Here is a 23,541-nt window from a genome sequence, read left to right as displayed (position 1 = left end):
AATTTCTTAATATAAATTACGTTTTTTTAAGTTAAAAAAAATATAATATATAGATAGATTTTTTTTCCATAACAAATATGATTTTATTTATTATTTGTTACGATTTATATTAACTTCAAAATATTACAAATGGTTGAATATAATTATTTATTACATAATTTTAATTATTTAATACCATTTTTTTCTATTATTGGCCAGCCTTTTTTTCAGTTGTCCCTAATTTTTTTTCAATCCCTTCCAATAGCCCACCTCACAAAAATTCCTCTTCTGAAGAACAATTTTCATATTTGCCATTGCAATTAATGTTTGTCATTTATCACACTCCTCATTTAATACACTTTTCTATGAATTACCATACATACCATATGTTGTAAGGTCAACACATAGTTATTTTTTGCCATCCAAAATTATACCACCAAAAAACTCACCTATATATATATATTTTCTAGTTATGTATAATAATTCATTTAATATGCAATTAATGCTATAAATTCTCTTTCTCTTTGATATATAAATGTAAAAGAGACAGCAAAATATATACTATGTATAAATGTAAAAAGGAATTAAACAAATGCATGAACCCACATTTTCATAAAGAGTGATCCTGAATTTGTGTGGAAGCATGGTGAACCACTTCTCCCAATACACCGTTCTCCTTCTCTTCACTACATCAAGTAAGTTAACTCTGATCCTTCTTATGCATGGTAGCACAACTCATATTTGCAGTATTCGACCCACCTCTTACCTAGCAGAGGTGGGTAACTATCCGATTCAGTTTTGAGTGAATTTTTATCAAGATGATTTTTGAGTGGGATGGATTAGATTTTAGTTGTATTCACTTCATGATGTGTGTATATAATTTGTTATAATGTCGCAACTTTTTTATTATTATGTTAAATCTGTTTAGTGACTAGATATTACATTTTTCTTTTTTATTTAAATATTGTTTGATATTGCATGACCCTTGTTTTTAATTTGATTTATGTTTAGATAGTGTTCATAATTTTATGAAGTTTAAAATTTTATTTTATCTGCTGGATTTTAAAAGTTACAAAAGTGAATAGAAATTGTAGGAGCGAGTTAGGGTGTAAATTTTTATTATGTCCAATAAATAGTAATGGAGCGAGATCTATATAAGATAAAGTAGGGTGAGTCGTGGTTGAGATTGTCAACCCTAATCCTTTCCTTCTCCAAGCTTTCAATATAACCGTATGTGTCTTTTTTTTTTTTTTTTTTTGGTATAATCGTGTGTATTCACCACAAAACAAATAAGAGGTTTAGCGCACACAAAAAAATCGTGACTAAATTCTAAGATAATGTTAACAATCATACATTGGGCACAAAATAATATTTGTGATTATTCGAAAGGTTATATTTTTAATTTGTTACAATTTTGAAATTATTAGTCATATTTTTAAATATCGTGAAGACCTTTAAAAAGTCACAATTTGTGTATTATTGTCCGTGCGTAATGACGTGGCTAAATAAGAATAATTAAATCGAAAAGTATAATTTTACTATACTTTATTCGTAACTAATTTATGCAAGTTGGATTTTTCAACCACAATTATTTTCATGGCTAACGTCGGCTTATTTAATCACACTATTTTCGTGACTAACTCGCACTGTTTTTTACATATAATCCGTGACTAATTTGTACTAATTTACTACCTATTTTCCGTAGCTAACTTGTTTTTTTATAATTTGTAGCCTTTGTTTTAGTTTGACCGTGACTAATTAAATAATCTTATTAAATTAAAATTATATTTATATATATAACATTAATAACAAAAATTAAATTTTTTAAATATTTAATATTTAAATTTTTTTAATAATAATAATAATAATAATAATAACAATAATAATAATAATAAGTCTAAACTTGTATACAATAAAAAATAAAAAAAGTCTAACATTTTTTAGAGTAAATATATTTAAAATTTTAACTATTACTTATTAAATACACCAATTAAATGTCTAGCATATCACTGGATAGACTAGGTACTTTATCACCATATTTTAATAACAAAAAGTTGAATTTTGTTTCTTCATATCCATAACTTTTTCTCTAAAGTTTCAACCTGCTTCTCTAAATTTATCACATGTTGTTGAGATATGTTGTTGGAGATTTCACCGGTTGCAAACTCAAAAATATGTTTAAACTTGTCAAAATCTACCAAACATACAGCACTAATAAAATTATGCACACGCCTACATTTTCAGTACCAAAGACCTTTCCAATTTACAGCGTTGCTCTATGGGCTATTACACCCAAAAATTGTACCAATAAGTTCACACCATTATCTCGACCTTGTCCATGACCTTCAAGTAGTTCCATCATGACTATTTTATCTTTTTCAAATATCAAACTTAAATTGCCGTCATTTTGCGAGTTGTGATTTCTTTCCGTAGAAGTGTCTATGACCTAATACAAAATTGAATAAAAGAAGCAAACCAAATATTAAAACTCAAAAAATTACCTAAAAAAAATTAAAATTGCATATAACTTTGACATTCACAACTAAAGGGTTATTATGATCTTTTCTGGTAGGTGCAGTTGGTTGTTCTATTATCACTCTATCATGCTCATTCGTCATGTCTATATCCAAAGATCCAGCATCATCTTGGTTGAGACTTATTTCATCCAAACCTTCTACAAATTCTTCATTATTGTTGATATTCTATGGTTATCATAATTCTACTAAAAGGGCCACTCTTGAGTTATTACATTTTTACTTTACGAGAAAATCTGCTAAAAAAATTAACAAATAACACCAACATGAAAAGAAAAGTTGATATTTTGAGTTTGGAGAACGATGTATCATATGATAAGGCTCATTACTGTAGTTAAAAAAGTACTTTCAGATGCTGCAGAACGTAGGAGTCAAAAGACAATATGAATAGAAGTCATGGGAAGTTATGTTGGACTTTTTCCATGATTTAACTTTCCGCCAAAAGCACTTTAAAATTTCAAATCTTGAAATTCAGTTTGGTCATTGTTGTTTAGTTAGTCTCTTAATCTTTTTTTTAATCTTAACAATATTTTTCTTTATTCTACTGTTTATTATCCACTAAATATACTTTAAATTATTTTATTTTTAACACAATAGTTATTTTTTTTAATGGTCAAATATGATTAAAATTTAAAATTTAAAATTTGAGCTTATATTATTTTTATCTTTCATTTTTGTTATAATAACAATAACAGTCCAACTACACAATCAAATATTTTTGTATCCAAGTCCAACCAAGTAGGCTCAAACTCAACAAAAACTATTTTCATTACACCAGCGTGTACACACATTTCGTCTTTATCTTCGTCTTCGTCTTCATCTTCATTTTCGTGTTCTTCCTTCTTCTTTTTCACTATCCTCCTTCTTCGTCTTCGCATTCCTTCTCCTTCTTCTTTATGCTCTTCCTTCTTCTTCTTCGTCTTCCTCCTTCTTCTTTTTCGCATTTCTTCTTCTTCGCATGTTTTTTCTCAATCGTCATTATTTTATTATTGATGTTGTTGCTACGTTTTTTCTTTTTCTACTTTTAATTGAGGTTCATTTGGATCCAAAAATGAACTGAATTTGGTTTAGATTTAGTGAATACTCAACAGTAGTATCAAGTGAACCTAACTCAATTCACAAATGAATCAAATTCGGTTCAGATTTGAACAAAAAGTGATAAATATTCAATAAGCAAGAAAAGCACATTTCAATTCATTTTTACATGCAAAGAAACTCAATTAAACTAAGAGATGAACCACATTTCTTAAGGAATAATAGATTTGGTGAATACTTAAAAGTAGTATCAAGTGAACCGAAATCAATTCACAAATGAATTAAATTCGGTTCAGATTTGAACAAAAAATAATAAACATTCAATCAGCAAGAAAAGTACATTTCAATTCATTTCTACATACAAATGAACTCAATTAAATTAAGAGAGGAACCAAATTTCTTAAGGAATAACAGATTTGGTTAATACTTAAACGTAGTATCAAGTGAACCTAACTCAATTCACAAATGATTTGAATTCGATTCAGATTTGAACAAACAATTAAAAAATTACTTACATAATAAAAAATTTGGTCAATACTTAATAGCAGCATCAAGTGAACCTCAATTAACACACAAATGATCAGAAATAAACTAAGAAATAAACCAAAATTATTTAATGATGGCATAAGAGAAAATCAGAACTAATAAAGATGTTGGCAAAATATTGGCATTATTGGTGATGACGATAATGAAAAAGGAAAAGAAAAAGAAGGAGGAGGAGGAGGAGCGAAGAAGAACCTGCGTATGCAAATTTGGAAGAAGGAGAAGGAGAAGGAAAAGGAGTCGTGTGATTTGAGAAGTTATTATAACAACTTAATAAGACTTGGTTATATATTTTGGTTGGATGTAGAGCTTTATTCTAACACTAAATAACTGAAAAACCACTCTAATAAATATACGACCCTCATAATTTTTCACGTCATGCGGTTCATAATTTAAACAATTTATTATCATTTAATTATTTACCTATTATGCACGAAACAATATAGTAAGATTTATACATTAAGTCAATTTTGTAAATATTTTTATCTAAAAAATTTAATGTTTATAAATTTTAATTATTAAATCAGTTACTAAAATTTTATTTCGTTAGACAAATTAATTATCACATAAAATTGTTATAAAAAATTTTACTAATCAAAATTCTGTTTCTTAATAAAATTATGAACTTTTATATAAATGAGTAATTACTCATAAATAAATTAGTATTAATGTTTTTATAACTAAAAATAATTGTAAAATAATTAATTAATGGTATATACTAATTAAATAATAGTATAAATAAAAAATTTAATTTATAATTTTACAAAATAACTTTTAAAAAGATAATTATGTATATAATACGAGTATAGTACTCACAAAGATATATAGTGAATACTAAACTGTATAATAAAGATTAATTATTTTTTAATTTATCTTCATTTCTTTTAAATTTAATAAATGATAAAATAATTTATTTTTAGTTAAAAAATTTACTAAAAACTTTTTTTACTTAAAAATTACTGAATTTTGTTATTATTTATCCAAATTATATTATTTTAGCTAAATAAATTTTATCTTTATAACTAACTCAGAAATTAGAATTATCTTTATCTTTATAATTTTTTGTTTTAACTAAATTCATTTTTTATATTTCTGGATTTAATTTCATAAATTTACGTTAATATCAGAATATTTAAAAAATAATATTATAAATTAATAAATTTATTTAAGATAGGATGATTATAGTATGTCAACGTAAGACTAGAGAGTACGCAAAAAAAAAAAGAATTAAAAGAATATAAATTTCGAATTCAAAAACTAAAAAAAATATTTTTTGTAGTAAAATGTTAAATTTTAGTCATTATAATAATGTTTTATGATAAATATAAGACACATTTATTTATTTTTATCAGAATTTAATATTAATAGTTAAAATTTGATGGCTAAAACTCATTTTTATAGTAGGATACTTAGATTGAATCCAAACCCTTAACACGGATCTCGAAAGTGTGTTTGAGGTGAATTTAGATGCAATTACCTAGCCTAGCTAACATAGTTGACCCAGAAAAAAAGGATAAGCCACATGTGTCTCTCTCTACTTTGCATGGAATACCCATTTTATTGAAGGATAAGTTGAACACCAATGCAGGGTCTTATGCATTGTTGGGGTCTGTGGTGCCTAGAGATGTTGGTGTAGTCACCACCAGGTTAAGGAAAGCTAGGGCTATCATATTAGGAAAGGCCACTCTTAGTGAGTGGTGAAATTTTAGGATCCAACTTTTCGAAAGTTATTTAGTTATCTTAAAAAAATGAGTTAATTTATATTATTAATTATTTTTAAATTAAAATAGTAAAACTCATAAATAATAAATAATAAATATTATAAATTTAAAGTTAAATAAAGCATCGTTTAAAAGTATAATTTTTTCATCCTCACTTGAAAATTTTGAATTCGAGTCACATTCTTAATTTTAGAAAAAAGAAATAAAACATCATTTTACTATTTTACTAACATTGTTACTTTAGACGAATTTTTTTTATCAAATTTCAGGTTCAATAATGCACCCAATGATTGGTGTGCCAGAGGTCCAAATTTCTCTCTCCTACATTTTTTGTAACACAATTTTTTTAGGAATACAATAACTTATTAATATAGTACACAAATTTTTTAAGTATAACATATAAAATTTTGCACCTAACAAACTTATTAATATAGCATACAAATTTTAGCACCATAAGTTGATCATAAAATATTTGAGAGGTAAAATTAAAACTTATTAAAAACGTTAATGACAAAATTAAAACAAATTAAATATTAGAGATATTTTTAAAATTTGTATGGATAAAATGTATATTTTATTCTATATAAATATGTGATGGTTGACACTAAAAAATATATATAATGATTGTATTTTTGACAAGAATAATACTTATGATTATAAATAAACGAGAATTCGACGTTTTTAATAAATGGACATAATATAAAGACTAATAAAATTATATATTCATAAAATTGTCAAATTATGCTATTAAAAATATACAATAAAGACAGTAAATATTTAGAAAATTGTTACCCTAAAAAGGGAATAAAACAAAAAAAGAAAAATTTAAATAGATAACTCTAATCACTCCAAATACAAAGAGAATAAAATAAAAAAAAAAGAAAAATTTAAACAGATAATTCTAATCACTCCAAATATTTAAGAGTATTATTAATTTAAGCATCAAAATATTTTAGAGATTTTTCTCTCAGCCTGATTTAGATATCGCTCAAATTAGAATCTCCGTTCTCTTGATCTCTCAAGTTCGAAATCTCAATCAAAAGTACAAACAGATTGATTAGGTAAATATATATAATGAGGAGTGTTAGGGGTAGCAACTTTTATGATTTGTAGTCATTAAATAGCCATCAATGATGATTTTAATGATGTGAAATTGATCAATGACTCACTTTTCTTTGCTGGTTATATACTGCCAAAACTTAATAAAATTGATGGCCTAGACTTTTCCCTAATGGTTGATTAGATAATTGATTAATGGATATATATCCTTGTATCAATAACACAAATTCAATTCACATCCTTATTGTGCAATACAAGCTCATCATTTCTTAATAAATGTTGCATCAACCCTCAATAATCATTGATCTGTAATTCCTAATTCAAATGATTTTGTTGTTCTAAATTTAGCATTTTTATTAACTCCTCGAAATATACCGTTACTTTAAACTTTAAACCCAATATTCTTTTCTATAAATGGTGCAACGTGCACCCATTTTTTAGTCAACTTTAGTGTTTGTATGAATTCGTGAAAGCAAACATGGTCAATAACCACTTCTCAGTTTATGCCACTCTCCTGTTGCTCACTGCATCATGTAAGTTCATTATCGTCTTCCTCGTTAAGTTTATGGATCTATTATTTACATACAGAGGTTTTTTGTCACATAATTTTGCAATTTAATATTAGTTCTATATGTGCCATATAATCCACAATGTTCTCCTTTCATTTTTGAGTTCATGATTAGCATACACAATTCCCATCAATTGCAATTTCCCAAATATTATTATATGAACTTAAAATGTGCCATTATTCATCCAAAGACACATATCTCATATGCGCTAAAAATTAATTTTAAAATATTAAAGAAATAGCTTTAATTTTGATGGCTCAAACATAGTTATCAAATAATCAACCCGTTAATTAAGACATGGTAGAACTGTTACTTTTAAATTTTAGTTGAATTCATATATAAATTAGACTTAAAACTAATTTTAATATATAATAAAGTATCACAACAGTTGGCTGTGAAGTTTATGGCTAAGACTTATAACCGTGGAAATGACAAGTTTAAATTCCAGATTTTTGGTTCAACAAAATGTCTCACTAATATTGTGTAGAACTAAAAACAAATAATAAGACAAATATGTTTCTGAATAATTTATTGATAGATTTATAGGTCCTGTGTAAGGGTAAAATAAAATATCATGTAAATCTTTAAAAAAAAAATTAGAATTTAAAATTTAAAATTTTTAAAAAATATAAATTATGTGTAATTCCAGCATTTGACTTATAGATGTATTCTTATTAGTGGAATAGAATAAAAGACTCACAAGAGTAAAATTTATCCAATATTATCATTTTTCAAGGATATATATTGTCACAAATTTTCAAAGATTTATTGGTGTTTTTTTTAGAGACTTATCACTTATAATAAGTCTATCACAAAATTTTCTAAAGTACTTGGTTTTTTTTTTTTTGAAAAAAATCTATAAATCTAATACAAACTTTTTGAAAAACTAATTATCCTTTTGCACATTTAAAAAAAAAAATTACCCACACGATTTTACAATATTAACACATGGTTGTTCAATTTGAATAACAAATATATTTATTTACAAATATAATAGCTGATTTAGTCGGTTTTGGTTTTAGTGTGTGCGTAGTATTTTTTGAAAAACAAAAATTGATAATGAGATAACGATTTGAATTTAAATCCTAACAAAAAAAATGTAACATGCATGTATGCAGGCATTCTTGTGGTTATGGTGGATGGTGACCGATGCAAGGATGATCTTCTTGGGGATTGCACAAGCGACTGCAACCAAAAGTGCGTGGCGGCACATCCCGGCGGCGAGGGAATATGTGGGCCTAGCCTAGGCTTTAGGAACCGCTGCTGGTGTTACTACGAGTGCCCGCCATTGAAGAAATGCCAAGATTCGTTTTTCATAGACAGAGGGTGTGCGGATAACACCAAGTGTGACCTTGCCTGTGCTGCAAAGTACCCTGGAAAGGGTGCTGAGGGAACTTGCGGTTTCCGTGCTACGTTGAAAAGATGGTCTTGCGATTGCACTTACTTTTGTAATCCTAATTAATTATGCTATCAACAGTAATCATTTGCCTTCAAACTAGTGATAAAAATAAAGAGCGCGTTATTATTTTGGAGATAACATATTTGATATATATATATATATATGATGATTTATGTTGAGTTTGATAATATTTTCTTTTTTTTTTTTTTTCTGCCAAAGCTAAAGTATGTCAATGAGAAAAGAAGAGAGTCATACACAAAACTCTAGGTGTATACTCATCAATTGAGATTTTTAACAACATTTGACTAGTAAATATTATTATAAAAATTTATATACATAAAATATATAGTTTATATTTATAATTATTAAATTTTATACACATAAATTAATATAATAACTTATATTAGTATTTATTAGAATTTGTCTACATGTATAAATTAATAAAACTTATTTATTAAAAATAATTTAATATTTATACTGATCATTGGCCAAAATTACAAAAAACTATTGGCCCCAAATTTTTCTATTTTAAGATAGTTAACTATTATGTGTTATGCGATAAACCAATAATTCAATTAGAAAGCTAATTATTTTCTGTTAATATTAGGCAATTATTTTCTGTTAATAATAAATTGGACAGGAGAGAGACATCTAACATCCGCCTCACATCGTTTTGAGTTATTTACATTTGCTGACATATATAATTATGATCGGTCTATATATACATTTTAAAATTCTAAATTAATAGAATATTTCTCGCAAAATATCTCGGATCAAAGATATAGTTAAGTTTTTAATTATGAATATTTTTAATTTGTAAAAAATATTTAGTTAATTCTAATATTTTTTACATTAAAAATGATCTAATTATAAAATTAAAAATAATATAAAAATTTAATTAAAAATATATAAAAATTTGATAAAATTATAAGATCAATAAAATAATCAAATCTTTCTTTAATCCATTGAATTACAAGTAAATCAAAGATGATAAAAATTATGTGCACACATGTGAATAAATTGAATCAAAGAGTTTTAAGCAGTCTCAAAAGTCCTTTTTTAGTAGAATCTCAAAAGTCCAAAAATCTAAAATCATTTACAAAAATGACTCCAAAATCCACAAAAGCTAAAGGCTCATAAAGAAGTTTGTTTGGAAAAAGGCCCAAACTCCAGAATAAAATAGAGAAAAGTTAAGAAAACTTTGGTCACACTTCTTTTTTTTTCCATAATTAAAAAAAAGAGCTTTTTCCTCCTTATTTTCATGTTAAAATTTTATTTATCCTAAATCTAAGAAAATTTTTTCAAAAAAAAAAAAAGATAATATATACTTATATATAAAAAGAATTGGAATACTTTAGCTATTTTTTTCTTTTTTATATTTATCTTTTATATTTAATCATTGAATTATAATATTATATTTATTTATTGTGTTATATAAAAAATAATAAATAAAATACAACTTGAAAAAGACGTACTCTCTCCCAGCGTTAATTTTATTAAAAGCACCTTTTGGCATGCACCGAATTCGTTCCGCTGATACCCTTGTTATAGATTTTGAGTCCTTTTGTAGTTTTTCTACCTCACCAAAATAAGAAATGGTAAATGATCCTTTCATACTGTCATGTACTATTCAAGTGGGTACTTAGGTATAATTTTGGGACAAATATAATTTTATTAAAGTTTTACAATTTTACAATCAAAATAAAAATTAAATAATTATCTTTATCTAATGTATAAATTTATCACGAAATTACGTATCTCATAAGTTTAAAATAATAAGTAGAAATATGAATAGTCATATATTTTAGTAAAAGAAATACTAGATGATGCTCTAGCATTTTTCTTTTAGTAATTTTATACATTCTATCACATAAACCTTTTTTTAGTTTGTGTCAAATTTTATATAGACATTTTTTTTAATTTGTCTTGTGCTAATTTTTTCTTTATATATTAATATATTACTTATACAAGAGTCTTTTTTTTTTTTTTTTTACTTAAAACATGAATTACGCATAATTTTTTTTTTTCATAAACTAACGTTGTCATTAAATTAACTTAAGAGATAAAAATACATAAATGAACCATTATATGGCGTACAAACTCCAAATATCAACTTAAAAGGGTAGAAAGAAGAGGACAACATTTCATGTCTTGTGTGCTAAGAGGAAAATGATAAAGAACAGACCTGTAGAAGTTAATGTCCATGTGACTTGCATTACTACACATTTACACTTGATTAATAATTGCGCATACTTTTGTATTTATGTGTATATAAGGTGGACGGTTGTTAAACTTAAATGATTGCATTCACTCAATAAACTTGATGATGCAATACGAATTAATAGAATTGGCTCAAACTGGTTTTGATGATCAATCCAAAGTTATATTTGTACTTCATTAAGCAGCAGTTATTTAAACTGGTAATTGGAGAGGATAAAAAAAAGAATTTATTTTATTTAATATTTATTAATTATTACAACAATTAATAAATATTAAATAAGATAAGTTTTAATTATTTTTTACTAATATTTTTTTATTATCAAATATTTTCATTATTTAAACTATTTTAAGTAGTTCTTTCTTCTTCATTTTAAGTGCTAAAGCAAAGAATCCAGAATTTGATAGATAAATATGGAAAAAACAATAAAAATTAGTCAATAATCAATTAACATAAATTTTAGATATATAATTTTAAGATGATTTCTAGTTAACTCTCTCAAAAATAAAAAATTAATTATTCTCTATAACATGTTTAATTGTTATTGAAAGAATTGAATTAAATTATCATAGTTAACACTAACAATTTTTTTAATTTGAGTTTAAAAAATTAAATAAATTAATTATAATAAATTCTCAATAGTATTAAACGCTAGCACTTTTAAAATTTTTAATCATCAATTAGTCATGATTAATATTTTTATATATTAATTTAAAAAAAGTTCAATATATCTAACATTGTGTGATTATACATTTTTTGTAATGGGCTAGATTTTGATCAAAGTGTTAACTTATTAACTTTTTAGATTTTTTGATAAACTATTTATGCAAAATTATAAGAGTTTTCAAACAAGTTCTATTTTGCAATTTTTTTTTTCTACATCACCAAACTCCTAAATCTATTTTCAAAAAAATAAAAATAAAAAAAGAATTGTACTGTCGTCGCCTTCTCTGAGCCAGCACTATCATATTCATATCAATAAGCAGCATATAAATGTATCCATGCAACAAAAAATTTCATTCCTCGTCACCGTACTTAACATAGCACATGGTAAGAGAACAAAATTTTAGGATTTCAAATACGATGACAACAAATTATGCAACTAATGATGATATATCAAATCAGAAGGAAATTGTACTAGTAGGAAATTAAATATTTTGGTTCATACATCGAATTTATTTTTTTTGTATTTTTTTATTTTTCACTATATTCTTATGCCTGAAAATCAGAACTCCATTTAAGGATTTATCACTGATTAATTAGTTATTACATATCCAAAGTAAAATTCAAACTCTTAATACTTAATTAAGTGAAATAGTGAGCTAACCACTAAATTAATCTAACTTGATTATCAAATCTCTATTATATATTTCTACAAAGGTTTTTTTTTCTTTTATCATTCTTCTACAATAATTGATTTATATATCCAAATTAAGACTAAACATAGTCATTAGTTTCCACATTTCATAAGATTAATGCACCGTGATTTAATTTTATTTAATTTTTATTTATTTCTTTTTATCCTTTTTTCTAACTTTTTGTTTTTCTGAAACAGATTCAGGAATCGAGTGATTTAGGAGAATAGAAAAAAATTGTAACATGAGACTTCAACTTTTGTAATTGGAATAAATGATTTTACTATAATTAACTTAATTGATTTTTTAAATTAAACTAAAAAGTTATTTACTATTAATCATGATAACTCAATTCAATTTCTCCAATAACAATTAAACATGTTATAGAGAAGTCACAAAAAAAAAAACATTTTATAGAGAGAAATTAATCTTTTATTTATGAAAAAATTTGATAAAAATTAGCTAATTAATTATATCATACTGTTTATGCTATATCGAATTCAATTTATGTCATATCAAAAATAATTTAGGGTTTATTATGCAGTTTAAAAATTGAAAGTATGAGTAACAATTGAAAAGCAAGCACTTGGTTTTGCCTGTGGTTAAGTGGTGGACCTGCCTTGCCTACAGGGTTAGAACTAATTAGAAGGATATGCCTCCCCAAAAGACATATATAAGAAACCTGTTAAGAATACAAAGTAGCGAGATGCATGAATTTGATGATTAAAGACCTACCCCAAATAATGACTACCATTATTATCAATCTTAATTATCCGTGTATCATGTCAAACAAACAAATCTTATTTGGTCAAATTATTGCTTCAATTATTCTCAGACACTATCAACATACAATATTTTTCTTTTATTATCTACTATATTTTTTATTCGATAAATTAAAAATTAATCTATTACGAATTTAAGTTCAATTTAAAAATTTATGGGAAAATTATTCTAAAGGACCGTTAAAAAGATTTAATTATTAAAAAAGACCTTTAATACTAAAATTATTAAAAAGGACTAAATCTTTTTATAATATTTAAAAGGTTTAATTACTCTGTTGGTTCCTATAGTTTCGCAAAATTTTCAATTAGGTCCCTATACTTTTTTTCCTTTTAATTGGGTCCCTGCACAAAATTTTTTTTTTCAATTAGATCCCTATCGTAACAAAACCGTTTGATTTAACGGAATATTCCATTCCTAAATTGAATATTCTCTCAATTTTTTTAAATTCATAAATTATGTCTCCCTTTTTATTTTGAGAAAGACAAAACTAACCATTTACTCTTCCTCCACCTTTCCGTCTCCCTCTTCTACTCCATCCTCTCTCTCTCTCACCTTCATTCTCACCATTTTCATTCTATCAGAAAAGAAACCAGAACAACCAGCTCCTTCTCTATCCTTCCCTCTTCTTCTTCTTTCTCTTATGTGTCTTTCTCATTATAGGGATGATCTACCGTTCCCTCTTCTTCTTTGTCTTCTGTGTCTTTCTCATTATAGGGACGATCGTGGCCGACTGGATTTTACAGCCATAGTCGGAAACAGAAGCTCTGAAATGTCGCCATTATTTGGATTTTAGACATAGATTCGCATTTCTGCAGAGCCTAGGAACTGAAATCGGGAAGCTTTCTCCGTCTCATGCGACAGGGGAACCAGATTTAGGTGAGAAACTAAACAAAGTTAATCAGAGCTGAATCTGGGTGCGTTTGATTCTCCTCATTGCAACCTTGCAGCGGTGAATCCAATTTTGATGTTCATTTCTATCTGCTGGCTATATCTTCTCTAATTCATCTCTTTTTCTCTCCTTCCTTACCTTTTCTTCTTCTGCAAAAAATCGAAAACTCGCTTGTTTATTTTCTTCGGTTGCGGTAGTTTAAGAAGGAATTGATTGTTCCTCAAGTGTAAGTTTACGGTGAGAGACATTGATTTTCATTCCTCTTTTCTGTATTTACAACTTCTTCTTCCACCTCCTTGTTCGATTTTTTCACATTGTCTTGGTTTCAGAATTGGGGAAAAACAATTCGAACTTGGAGGCTCCGATTTTCAATGTAAAATTGGATTACCAAAAATATTTCAATAACATCTGCACCTCCCTCATTTTTTTGCCATCGTCCATCTTTCGATACTGACTCAGTGAAGAACTAATATCAAGTATTTAAGAATTAGCAGTGATTGCTCTTTACTTGTGGTATTTGTTATATTTTCTTATCTTTTGTATAGTCAGTTAATTGATCAATATAGTTAATGATATTCTAGATATGATGATATTTCAACTTTTCTTCTTCATCTTTGTGTCCCATTTTAATCTCTTTATTTTTTAGGAAGAATTGATTGACTGAGATTGGGAATAAGGAGAAGCTGAATGTTTTAAGGGTGTTCTATTCGTATTGTGTTGTTTTTTTTTTCAGTTTTTTTAGTTTTTTTCAGTTCCTGTCTCTCAAGCTGTAAATTCTTAAGTTGTGTGAATTTGTAGTTCAGTTTCAGTTTTGCTTAATTGTTTGCAACTTCTGTTTATTTCTCAAATTATATTCTAAATTTATATTCTAAATTTTGTTGATGGCTATGATCCATGGATTCTTCAAAATTAAGGATGTATTGTATTGCACTTGTATCTTTCAAAGAGTATTTGAGCCAAGAAAATTGGAGTTCTTGGGTTTGACCGATAGTGAGCAGAATGCCATGAATGGGGGTAAGTTTTCTTCTCTCTTTTACCTAATTATGAAAATCAAAGCTTTGTAGCTCTAATTGCATGTAACATAGCTGCTTAGAAGGACTAATAGTTGGATTAATTTCTGCTTTATAAATTTAGTTTCTTGACGTTTTTTGTGCTTGGAAGAATGTGTTTATACACGAGAAGTGGCAACTGAAGTCTAAGGATTTTGCATTCTTAGGTGGTAAGGTCCTAAATCTTTAGATAACCATTGAACAAAATTGTGGCTAGCCATTGATTTGAAGTCCTATCTTTAGTCTTATGCTTCTGTTTGGGAGATTGATAAACTTAGAAAGGTATTGATTTCAAGCTTTGATCTGTCTCTGACATAATCTGTAGTTGTGAACGTGCAAATTACCTTAAAAATTTAATACTAGAGTATGTTTGGTTGGAAGATAAAAATGGGTTGGAAATTTCCAGGATGATCTGAAGAACTATAATTACTCTGATCCTAAATGTGGCATGAATACACTGTTTTCAATTAAGATTTAAATGTTTCTTGTTTAGTTCAAAAATCTGTTCTCTGTCTTTGTTTCAGAATGCTTTGGTGTTGGTTTGTGATTGTAGGTGGTCCAAAAGCAGCATGTGCTGGTTGTGCTGGCTTTGCGGCATTCTCAGTCGTTATAGAGAAGTTCTTAGACAGGCATGAGTAGCTACCTATTGAATTGAAGTCACCCAATTTTGTATTCATTAGGCATAGCATGGATTTTCATAGTGATAATCTTTTGTCCATTTGCTAAAGGGCGCACACAAAATTGTAGTATTTTATTTTACATCGATTATTTCTTATTTGTATACAATATCAATTGGTGGATGTATTCCTCCAATTCTAAACTAGATGTAAGTATGCTCTTAAGTATTAATGTAAAGTTTATTATGCTGTCATTACTTTTGTGTGCATTCTTCTTTTGGTAGCTCCAATTCCAATTCCATTATTTTTTTTAGGTTCTTAAGATAAGGTATTTTGAAAGTAAAAAAAAAAAGTACTTTTGGTGCAATTTGTATATAAATAAGTAAAAGAATGATAGTGACAAAATAAAAGGGATTATAGGAATATTTTTCATGTCTTAGAATCATTGAATAGGGATTATAGGAATATGTTTCATTGAATATTTATAGTTTTACCGAATTTTCAATTAAGTCCTTATATTTTTTTCTTTTCAATTAGGTCCCTAAGGGTATAAAAGTAATTTCACAATTCACTAACATTTTTTTGACGTTTAACGTTAATAGGGACTAAATTGAAAAAAAAATTAACGTATAGGGACCCAATTAAAAGGAAAAAAAGTATAGGGACCTAATTGAAAATTTCGTGAAATTATAGGGACCAACAGAGTAATTAAACCTATTTAAAAAAACGAATCAAATTTTTTTATCAAAAGATAAATATATCTTTAATTATTTTTTATTTATTTTTTATAATCTTTATGTTGATAAATTTTATTTTTCTTAAAATTTTAGTAATTTTTATTAATTAATTATTTATTTTTATTTATTTTTTTATTTTTATGATCTTTACCTAACGAAAAAAAAAAGACAAAAGATCATAAAAGTAATAAATAAATAATAAAAATTACCAAAATTTTAGAAGAATAAAAATTTTTAATATAAAAATTATAAAAAATAAATAAAAAATAGTTAAGAATTAATATTTTAATAATTAAATATTCCTAACAATTTTTTAGAGTAATTTTTTTAAATTAATTAACTAATTAATCCCAAGTAAATATTCATAAATATCTATATAACATTGTAAATCAAATAGCATATATTAAAGATTGTATAAAATAAATAAAAAAATAGTTAAAATTATATTTATTTTCTTATAAAAAGATTTAGTTCTTCTTCTTAAATATTATAAAAAGATTTGGTCCTTCTTAATAATTTTGGCATTAAAGGTCCTTTTTAATAATTAAGTCTTCCTAATGGTCTTTTAGAGTAATTTTTCCAAAATTTATTATTGATCAATAAATTACTGTATATAAAGCACGATTTAAATTTCTATATTTATTTAAATAGATGATTAAACTAACTATTCGACCAATCTAAATTGATTATATACAATATTTTTATTTATCATTTATTGATAAGTTTCGGCATACTCAATATATGAGTAAAAATTTACTCTCTTATACTAATTGTGATTGAACTTGACATTAATATATAAATGAAAAGAATTTTTTTTTTAAGAAAATAACTCTGAAAATAATGAATTAAAGATTATTTTAGTAGTGGTTGACTCAAACTCAAAACATATTCAGTGTGATGCAATCATGCAACAATATTAAATAATCTTTCAATTTATATATTATTACTTATCTTCTTCTACGAGTGGAGATTTTTTTAAGTAAATAAAAAAATATTTTATTTATTAAAGTAAATAATTTTAAAAATAATTATAAAAATATCTAGTATGTCTTATCTCATTTATAATGTAAATGAGATATGTGTAAACTTATTTCATTTACAGTATAAACAAGATATGTGATAAATTATAACGTTTACAGTGTAAACGAGATACAAGAAGACAAATTTTCATCAACTATAAAAGGATGTGCGATTCTAAGTATTCTCCATATACATTTCATATTCTCTTCTCCTGTCTTTCTTTCAAAAAATAGGCAAAAATGTCCAGTAGTAACGGATATGTGGTTGTCTGTGTGTATGCCAATTATCGTATGAGAAACAGTGACAATGGGTGATATTTGAGTGTGATAATCTGTTACTGTTGCGTACTCTGCGAGTAAGTTTGTTGTCGGAGTTGAAGAGTCTGATATTGAGTAACTTTGGTGGTTTAGGGAGAAAAGAGATCGGAAGGGCGGGGTATAAGTTGCTAGTACCGTTGAAAAACGCAGCTTTTCGGTTTCATCTGTTTCGACTCTATGGCGACAAGCATGTACGCCTCATGTTTGACATCTATTGGAGAATCATAGTAGAATAATTCATGGGGCAATGAATCTGTCCACTCAACCTTTGTGCAAGATGACCCACCTCTCGCACCATCACCGATTCATGTTGTTAGGCCAGTGGAAGACATGGACATGGATGATGAAGACTCCGACGAGGAGTATGTTGCGAATAGCAACGATAGTGGTTCTTATGAAGATGATGAGGAGGAAGAATTTGTACCAAAAACGCCGGCCGAGGCAGCGGTCGCTATGTTTTGCCTTTTTCCCACCTAATTTTGGTGCTATCAGATGTACTAAATCACTATCATGCATTGGATCTGGACGCGATGCATGAAAAATTTTCGTTTTCCAACACCTGGAAAGACAGTTATTACAACCTAAACGGTGGTGCGGAGTTTCATGTCGGCCACGTATTCAAAAGTAGAGATGCAATAAATGCAAGGTGTGAAGAACTACAACATTCGTAAAAGTATTGAGTACCGAGTTATCGAATTGGACCGATTAAAATACCATGTGCATTGTCGCCAATCTACAACAAAATGTTCCTGGATTCTCCGTGTCACCAAGAATCTCAGATATTAGTGAGGTCAAGTTTAATTGTGGCGTTTTTATTCATTTATGATTGTTATATTTGGTGTAGTTTCCAACCATGACTGTTTTATTTCATGAGGGATGTCCGAAGGATTGGTGGAGCACATACGTGTTTAGCACCCACCATGTCGCAAGACCATCGACAGTTGAACAGTACCCTCATCTACAATGTCATCCTGTCATTGATATAGTGCAACCCATCCGTTAGTATCACGGTTCTACAGGGTGCAGTTCGACAAAGCTATCACTTCAAACTCTCGTATAGAAAGGCTTAGATGGCGAAACAAAAGGTAATTGCACAGATATAGAGAAACTGAAAGGAGTCATACAATAAAGTGCCGAAAGTGCTACAAGCACTACAGAAAATTGTTGTTCCATAACAATATGTGAACTCAGGAGCCTTACTTTACTATGATAAACACCTTATGATCCGTGACTGTAGCATATTCAACAAAATATTTTGGTTCTTCCCATCTTATGTTAAGACTTTCAAATATTGCAAACCATTTGTTTGTGTTGATAGAAAATATTTTTGTACACTTCTAATCTAATTACTCTACCTGATCATGATTTTCTTATACGTGGTCTTTGTATTTTTATTTATTTTTTATTTTTAATAACTGTTTTTAGGATTTTATAAAAAAATTAAAATAATAAAAGTTTATTTTTGTTTTTTATTTTTCTTTTTATTACAAATTTTTTATACTAAAAATAACAAATAATAAAAACACAAACTAAACACATTTGTATTTTTTTTTCTTTAACCCTACTCAAAGATCCTAAGTGGAACACGAATCTTGTATTTTTATTCCTTTGTCTTCACTCATTATTAATTCTACTAAATTTTAAATAATATTTTATTTTAATCAATTAGAGAATTAACTATGTCTCAACACTAATTGATTTTTTAAATTATTCTTTTATTTATTCTTGAGGAGTGTTAGAGGGCCAGCAACTTTTGTGATTTGTAGCCATCAAATAGTTATTAATAATTATTTTAATGGTGTGAGATTGGTGTGAGATTTCATCCAATGGCTCACCTTTCTTTACTGATTACATACTGGCCAGAATTTAAAAAAGTTGCTGGCCCTAGACTTTTCCTTTATTTTTATCACTTTTTTTCCTCTCAATACTATTTACTTTATTTTTTATTGTCGATCACTCATCGCCGATCTAAAATTCTAAATTTTTTAAAAGTGTTGATCAAAAAATATTTTCGACAAAAGTGGATCGATTCGGAATGGGTCAGGTATGGTTTCTCGAGAAGAAATACGCATGAACTTGAAGTTGGAAGTAATGGGCACTGATTTGGATTTTAATTGTGTTTGTTAATCGAGTAGGCCTGATCGAATAAGGAGATTCGATTAGAAAGATTAAGTAAGGTCTTCGATGAGCTGATCGAATAGTCATAGAAGTAGGAGAGTTAGTGGCTTTTATTACACGAGAAAATTATGGAGAATATCTACAATTATGCGGCGGGAACGGTTACCAAGAGAGATTGCACTTCAAATTTGAAATTTCATATTTAATTGTAATTAATTTTCAGTTATGTAAGATTAGCCTATAAATACTAAGAAGTGTTAGTGAATAAGGATTGGAACTTTTACTCAGAAAAACACTCAAGCACACTCACATCCCAGGAAATTCCTGAGTTTGCAATCGAGTAACTTTTCTGTAGGGTTCTTTCCATCTCTTTATTCTTTCAATTTACACTTCTGTAAATTTAACATTTCAAGTAAATTTATTTTTCAAATGTTCTTTATCTTCATTGTTCAATTTATCCTTCTGCACTTTAAATTTTTTATGTTAAAATCCTTTGATCCAACTAAAGGCAGTTTAGTATTTTTCTTTTAACTTCACTGTAATCTTTTCCAATTTCAGTACATTATCTTTTTGAAAACCTTATTTATTTGTTTCTTTTATTGCTTTACGAATTTTTCATTCACCTTTATCCTATTATTCGTCTAATCGAAGACACTTTGATGCACTTTTAGAAAACTGGTACTCGTATAGATGAGTAGGTTTTGCTCCCAGACCATTAGATATCAAACCAACATCGATTTGCTAAAAATCGACAAAACAAATTGGCACGCCCGGTGGGACCATTTTTAAATCGAAGTGTGTCAGATAAATATTCTTCCCAGTAATTTTTAGTGTATGTGATTACGAAGTAGAAAGATCATTCACATGGCTGATGAATTATCAAATGTGAATGGTGGTTCGTCCACCAATGATAGCATACCAGTGTCCATGCAACAAGCCGACGTATCTTCACGTTCGGAGGGTGCAATTGAAACTGAAAGTATAGTCGTTACGACTATTCAAACTGGAAATGTTGGACGTAATATTCGTCCACATGGTCCTGTGCCACCATATCAACCTCCATTAACCACCAGTTGGCCTCCTTATGGTCTTCCTCCTGGTTATACCCCACCGATGGATGGTTTTGTGCCGCCTGTCCGCTTTGGAAATGTAAATGGAGTGAATAATGTTCAAAATCCACAACAACATTCCGAGTATTCTCGTGATTTTAATGTGGGCTCCACTTCGAATGCTGTGAATTTGATGGCGGCATATCGACAACAAGTGGAGGAAAGTCATCATGACCTGGTCAATTTATTGACTCAGCAAATGACTACAATTTTAAATCCATGATGGTTGATCATGAATCAAGATTCGAGCGTCTTGCTAGACAAGTCGAGAGGATTGCTCGAATTGTTGATTATGATGAAGGTGAGAGGCATAACGCCAGGGGAAATAACGAAGGGATGGAAAATATTTTTCAAAATGAAAATAATATTCCAAATCGAGAAAATCCTCATGTGATTCTCCGAGGTCAAAATGCTGATGACTTTTTAGCCAGATTGCGTGGTGGCGAACGCTATCAAGTCACTAGAATTGTAGAAGAGATTTTAAATCGGGTTGGATTGAATGTTGGTTTTATGAACCAACTGCATTTTGTGTCTGCTTTTTCCCAAGTGGTCCAAATGGCAGAAGTGCCAAGAGGGGTAAAAAATCCAAAGATAACCACAAAATTTGCTGGTGAAGTTAGAGAATCAACTACTGAACATGTTGCTCGTTATTTTGTTGAGATCGGAAATTTAGCTAATGATAAAAATTTGAAAATGAAATTTTTTCCTTCGTCATTGACGAAGAATGCATTCACTTGGTTCTCGAATCTTAGACCAAATTCGATTACATGGAATCAGTTAGAGACTGCTTTTCATGCTCAGTTTTATCGAGGTGAAATGAACGTAGCAGTTACCGATCTAGTAGCTTTGAAACGTGAAGATGGTGAGACCATTGATGATTATTTAATACGTTTCAAAAATGCCAGAAGTAGATGCTATGTGTCATTACTTGAAAATAAGATAGTGAAAATAGCAACTATGGGGTTACGATTTTATATGCGCAGAAAACTGCTTAACATGCATATTCTCGATTTGGCCCATCTGGCTAAAAATGTTCGACAGACCGAACTTATGAAAAAAGAAAAAGAAAAATATAGGAGTGAACAAAGATCAAAGAGTAAACCTTTTACTCGAAAAGAAAAAGTTGCTTATGTAACAATGGAGTCTTCCAAAGAGGAACTCAATTTCGAAACAGAAATCGATTTGGCCGAACTTAAGAAAGGCCCTCCATATGTTTGTTCTTTGTTGAAGAAATTGTCAAGTAGTGAAAAGTCGAATGAATCAAAACTAAAAAGTGGAAAGAAATATAGCTTTGATATTTCGAAATCTGATCAGATGTTTTATGTGTTGCTTAAAGATAAACAATTAATTTTACCTGAGGGTAGAACTTTGCTTTCTGTGAACGATTTAAAAGGAAAGCCTTACTGTAAGTTTCATCAAGCAACAAGTCATTCGACTAATAGTTGTGTCCGTTTTAGGGACTTAATTCAAGAAGCAATAATGGAGGGGCGATTGAAATTCGATGATGGCAAGAAAGAGATGAAGGTTGATGTAGATCCCTTCGAAGTTGATGCCAGTTATGTTGAACCTTGCTTTAGAGTAAACATGGTAGGCATGTCCTACGATTTTAATTTGGCTCTTGATGATTTTGAGTCACAAGTCAGATCAGTATACCCTAGTACATGGGATGGTTTGCTAGACTTCTTGGTTCAGCAAAAGATCAAAGACCGGGACGTATCTCTGTGTTCGTGGTGCAATGCTGTTTTCGATGCTGAAGCAGCAGCAATATTTGAAAAAGAAAGGATGAAGAAGGAGTTGGCTCATAGGGAAGAGCAAGAGCGCCAGAGGCAGCCAATCAGGCGTATGGAGGGCTTTAGTTCGAAGACTCCTCAAGAGAATGTATCTACACCTTTAAGCCATTCTCAGGCTATAGGTGTTCAGTGGATCAGGAATTGCCAGGAGTTCCAGAGACGTGATCATTTGCATCGACGTAATCCACAGTGGGGACATCGAGCGCCTTCCCGGAATCAATATTCCTAATATCGAGGTCGTGTCAGGGGTTATCCACGAGGAAGAGGAGGAAGGAGAGGTTTCAATCAGAATAAGAAACCTTCGATTGAGACAAGCAAGGAATTAAGCAAGGGGGCAACGCCTTCTGTGCATTCTAGAATCGCTTTCCCTTCTGATGGAGAAACTTACCCTAAAGAAATTCTATCACCTGCGAAGATGGAAAAAGGCAAGGCAGTAGCCCAATCTTCTGGAATTGATAAAAACAAAGATGTTGATGTGGATGAGGAATATTTCGATGAGGGCGATGATGACATGGTTGGGACAATATCGATCATTCCCACTAAATATTTGGGAGAGTATGAAGGAGATCCAGATGCAGATTATGATTCGGAGGATAAGGAAGCTTTTTCCTTCATCCAGATAGAGGATGAGCCAGGTTACTTCTTACGGCCTACTGAGAGGCAGATGTCTCACCTTCTCCCACTTTAGATAACAACTACT

At 28.6% G+C, this 23,541-nt stretch overlaps 1 protein-coding gene across 1 annotated transcript; it reads left to right on the top strand.

Annotated features, from left to right (window-relative positions):
* The first annotated feature begins 552 nt into the window (after positions 1-552).
* Positions 553-9,012, top strand: LCR5 (low-molecular-weight cysteine-rich 5). Its single transcript, XM_016341071.3, has 2 exons — positions 553-674; positions 8,559-9,012. Exons 1-2 carry the CDS (start codon positions 623-625, stop codon positions 8,900-8,902), a joined length of 396 nt encoding a protein of 131 aa, XP_016196557.1. The 5' UTR covers positions 553-622; the 3' UTR covers positions 8,903-9,012.
* Positions 9,013-23,541: the final 14,529 nt, after the last annotated feature.

Source organism: Arachis ipaensis, chromosome B4 (assembly GCF_059453495.1).
Source record: "Arachis ipaensis isolate K30076 ecotype BB chromosome B4, ASM5945349v1, whole genome shotgun sequence".
NCBI classification, from domain to species: Eukaryota; Viridiplantae; Streptophyta; class Magnoliopsida; order Fabales; family Fabaceae; genus Arachis; species Arachis ipaensis.
Note: the sequence above shows the minus strand (reverse complement) of the source record. Positions and strands in the feature narration are given on the sequence as shown.

Excerpts from the sequence above, each read along its gene's own strand:
- LCR5 (XM_016341071.3), top strand. The coding sequence starts at position 623 with ATGGTGAACCACTTCTCCCAATACACCGTTCTCCTTCTCTTCACTACA. Across the intron at positions 675-8,558 it reads CCTTCTCTTCACTACATCAA|GCATTCTTGTGGTTATGGTG; the intron begins GTAAGTTAACTC and ends GCATGTATGCAG.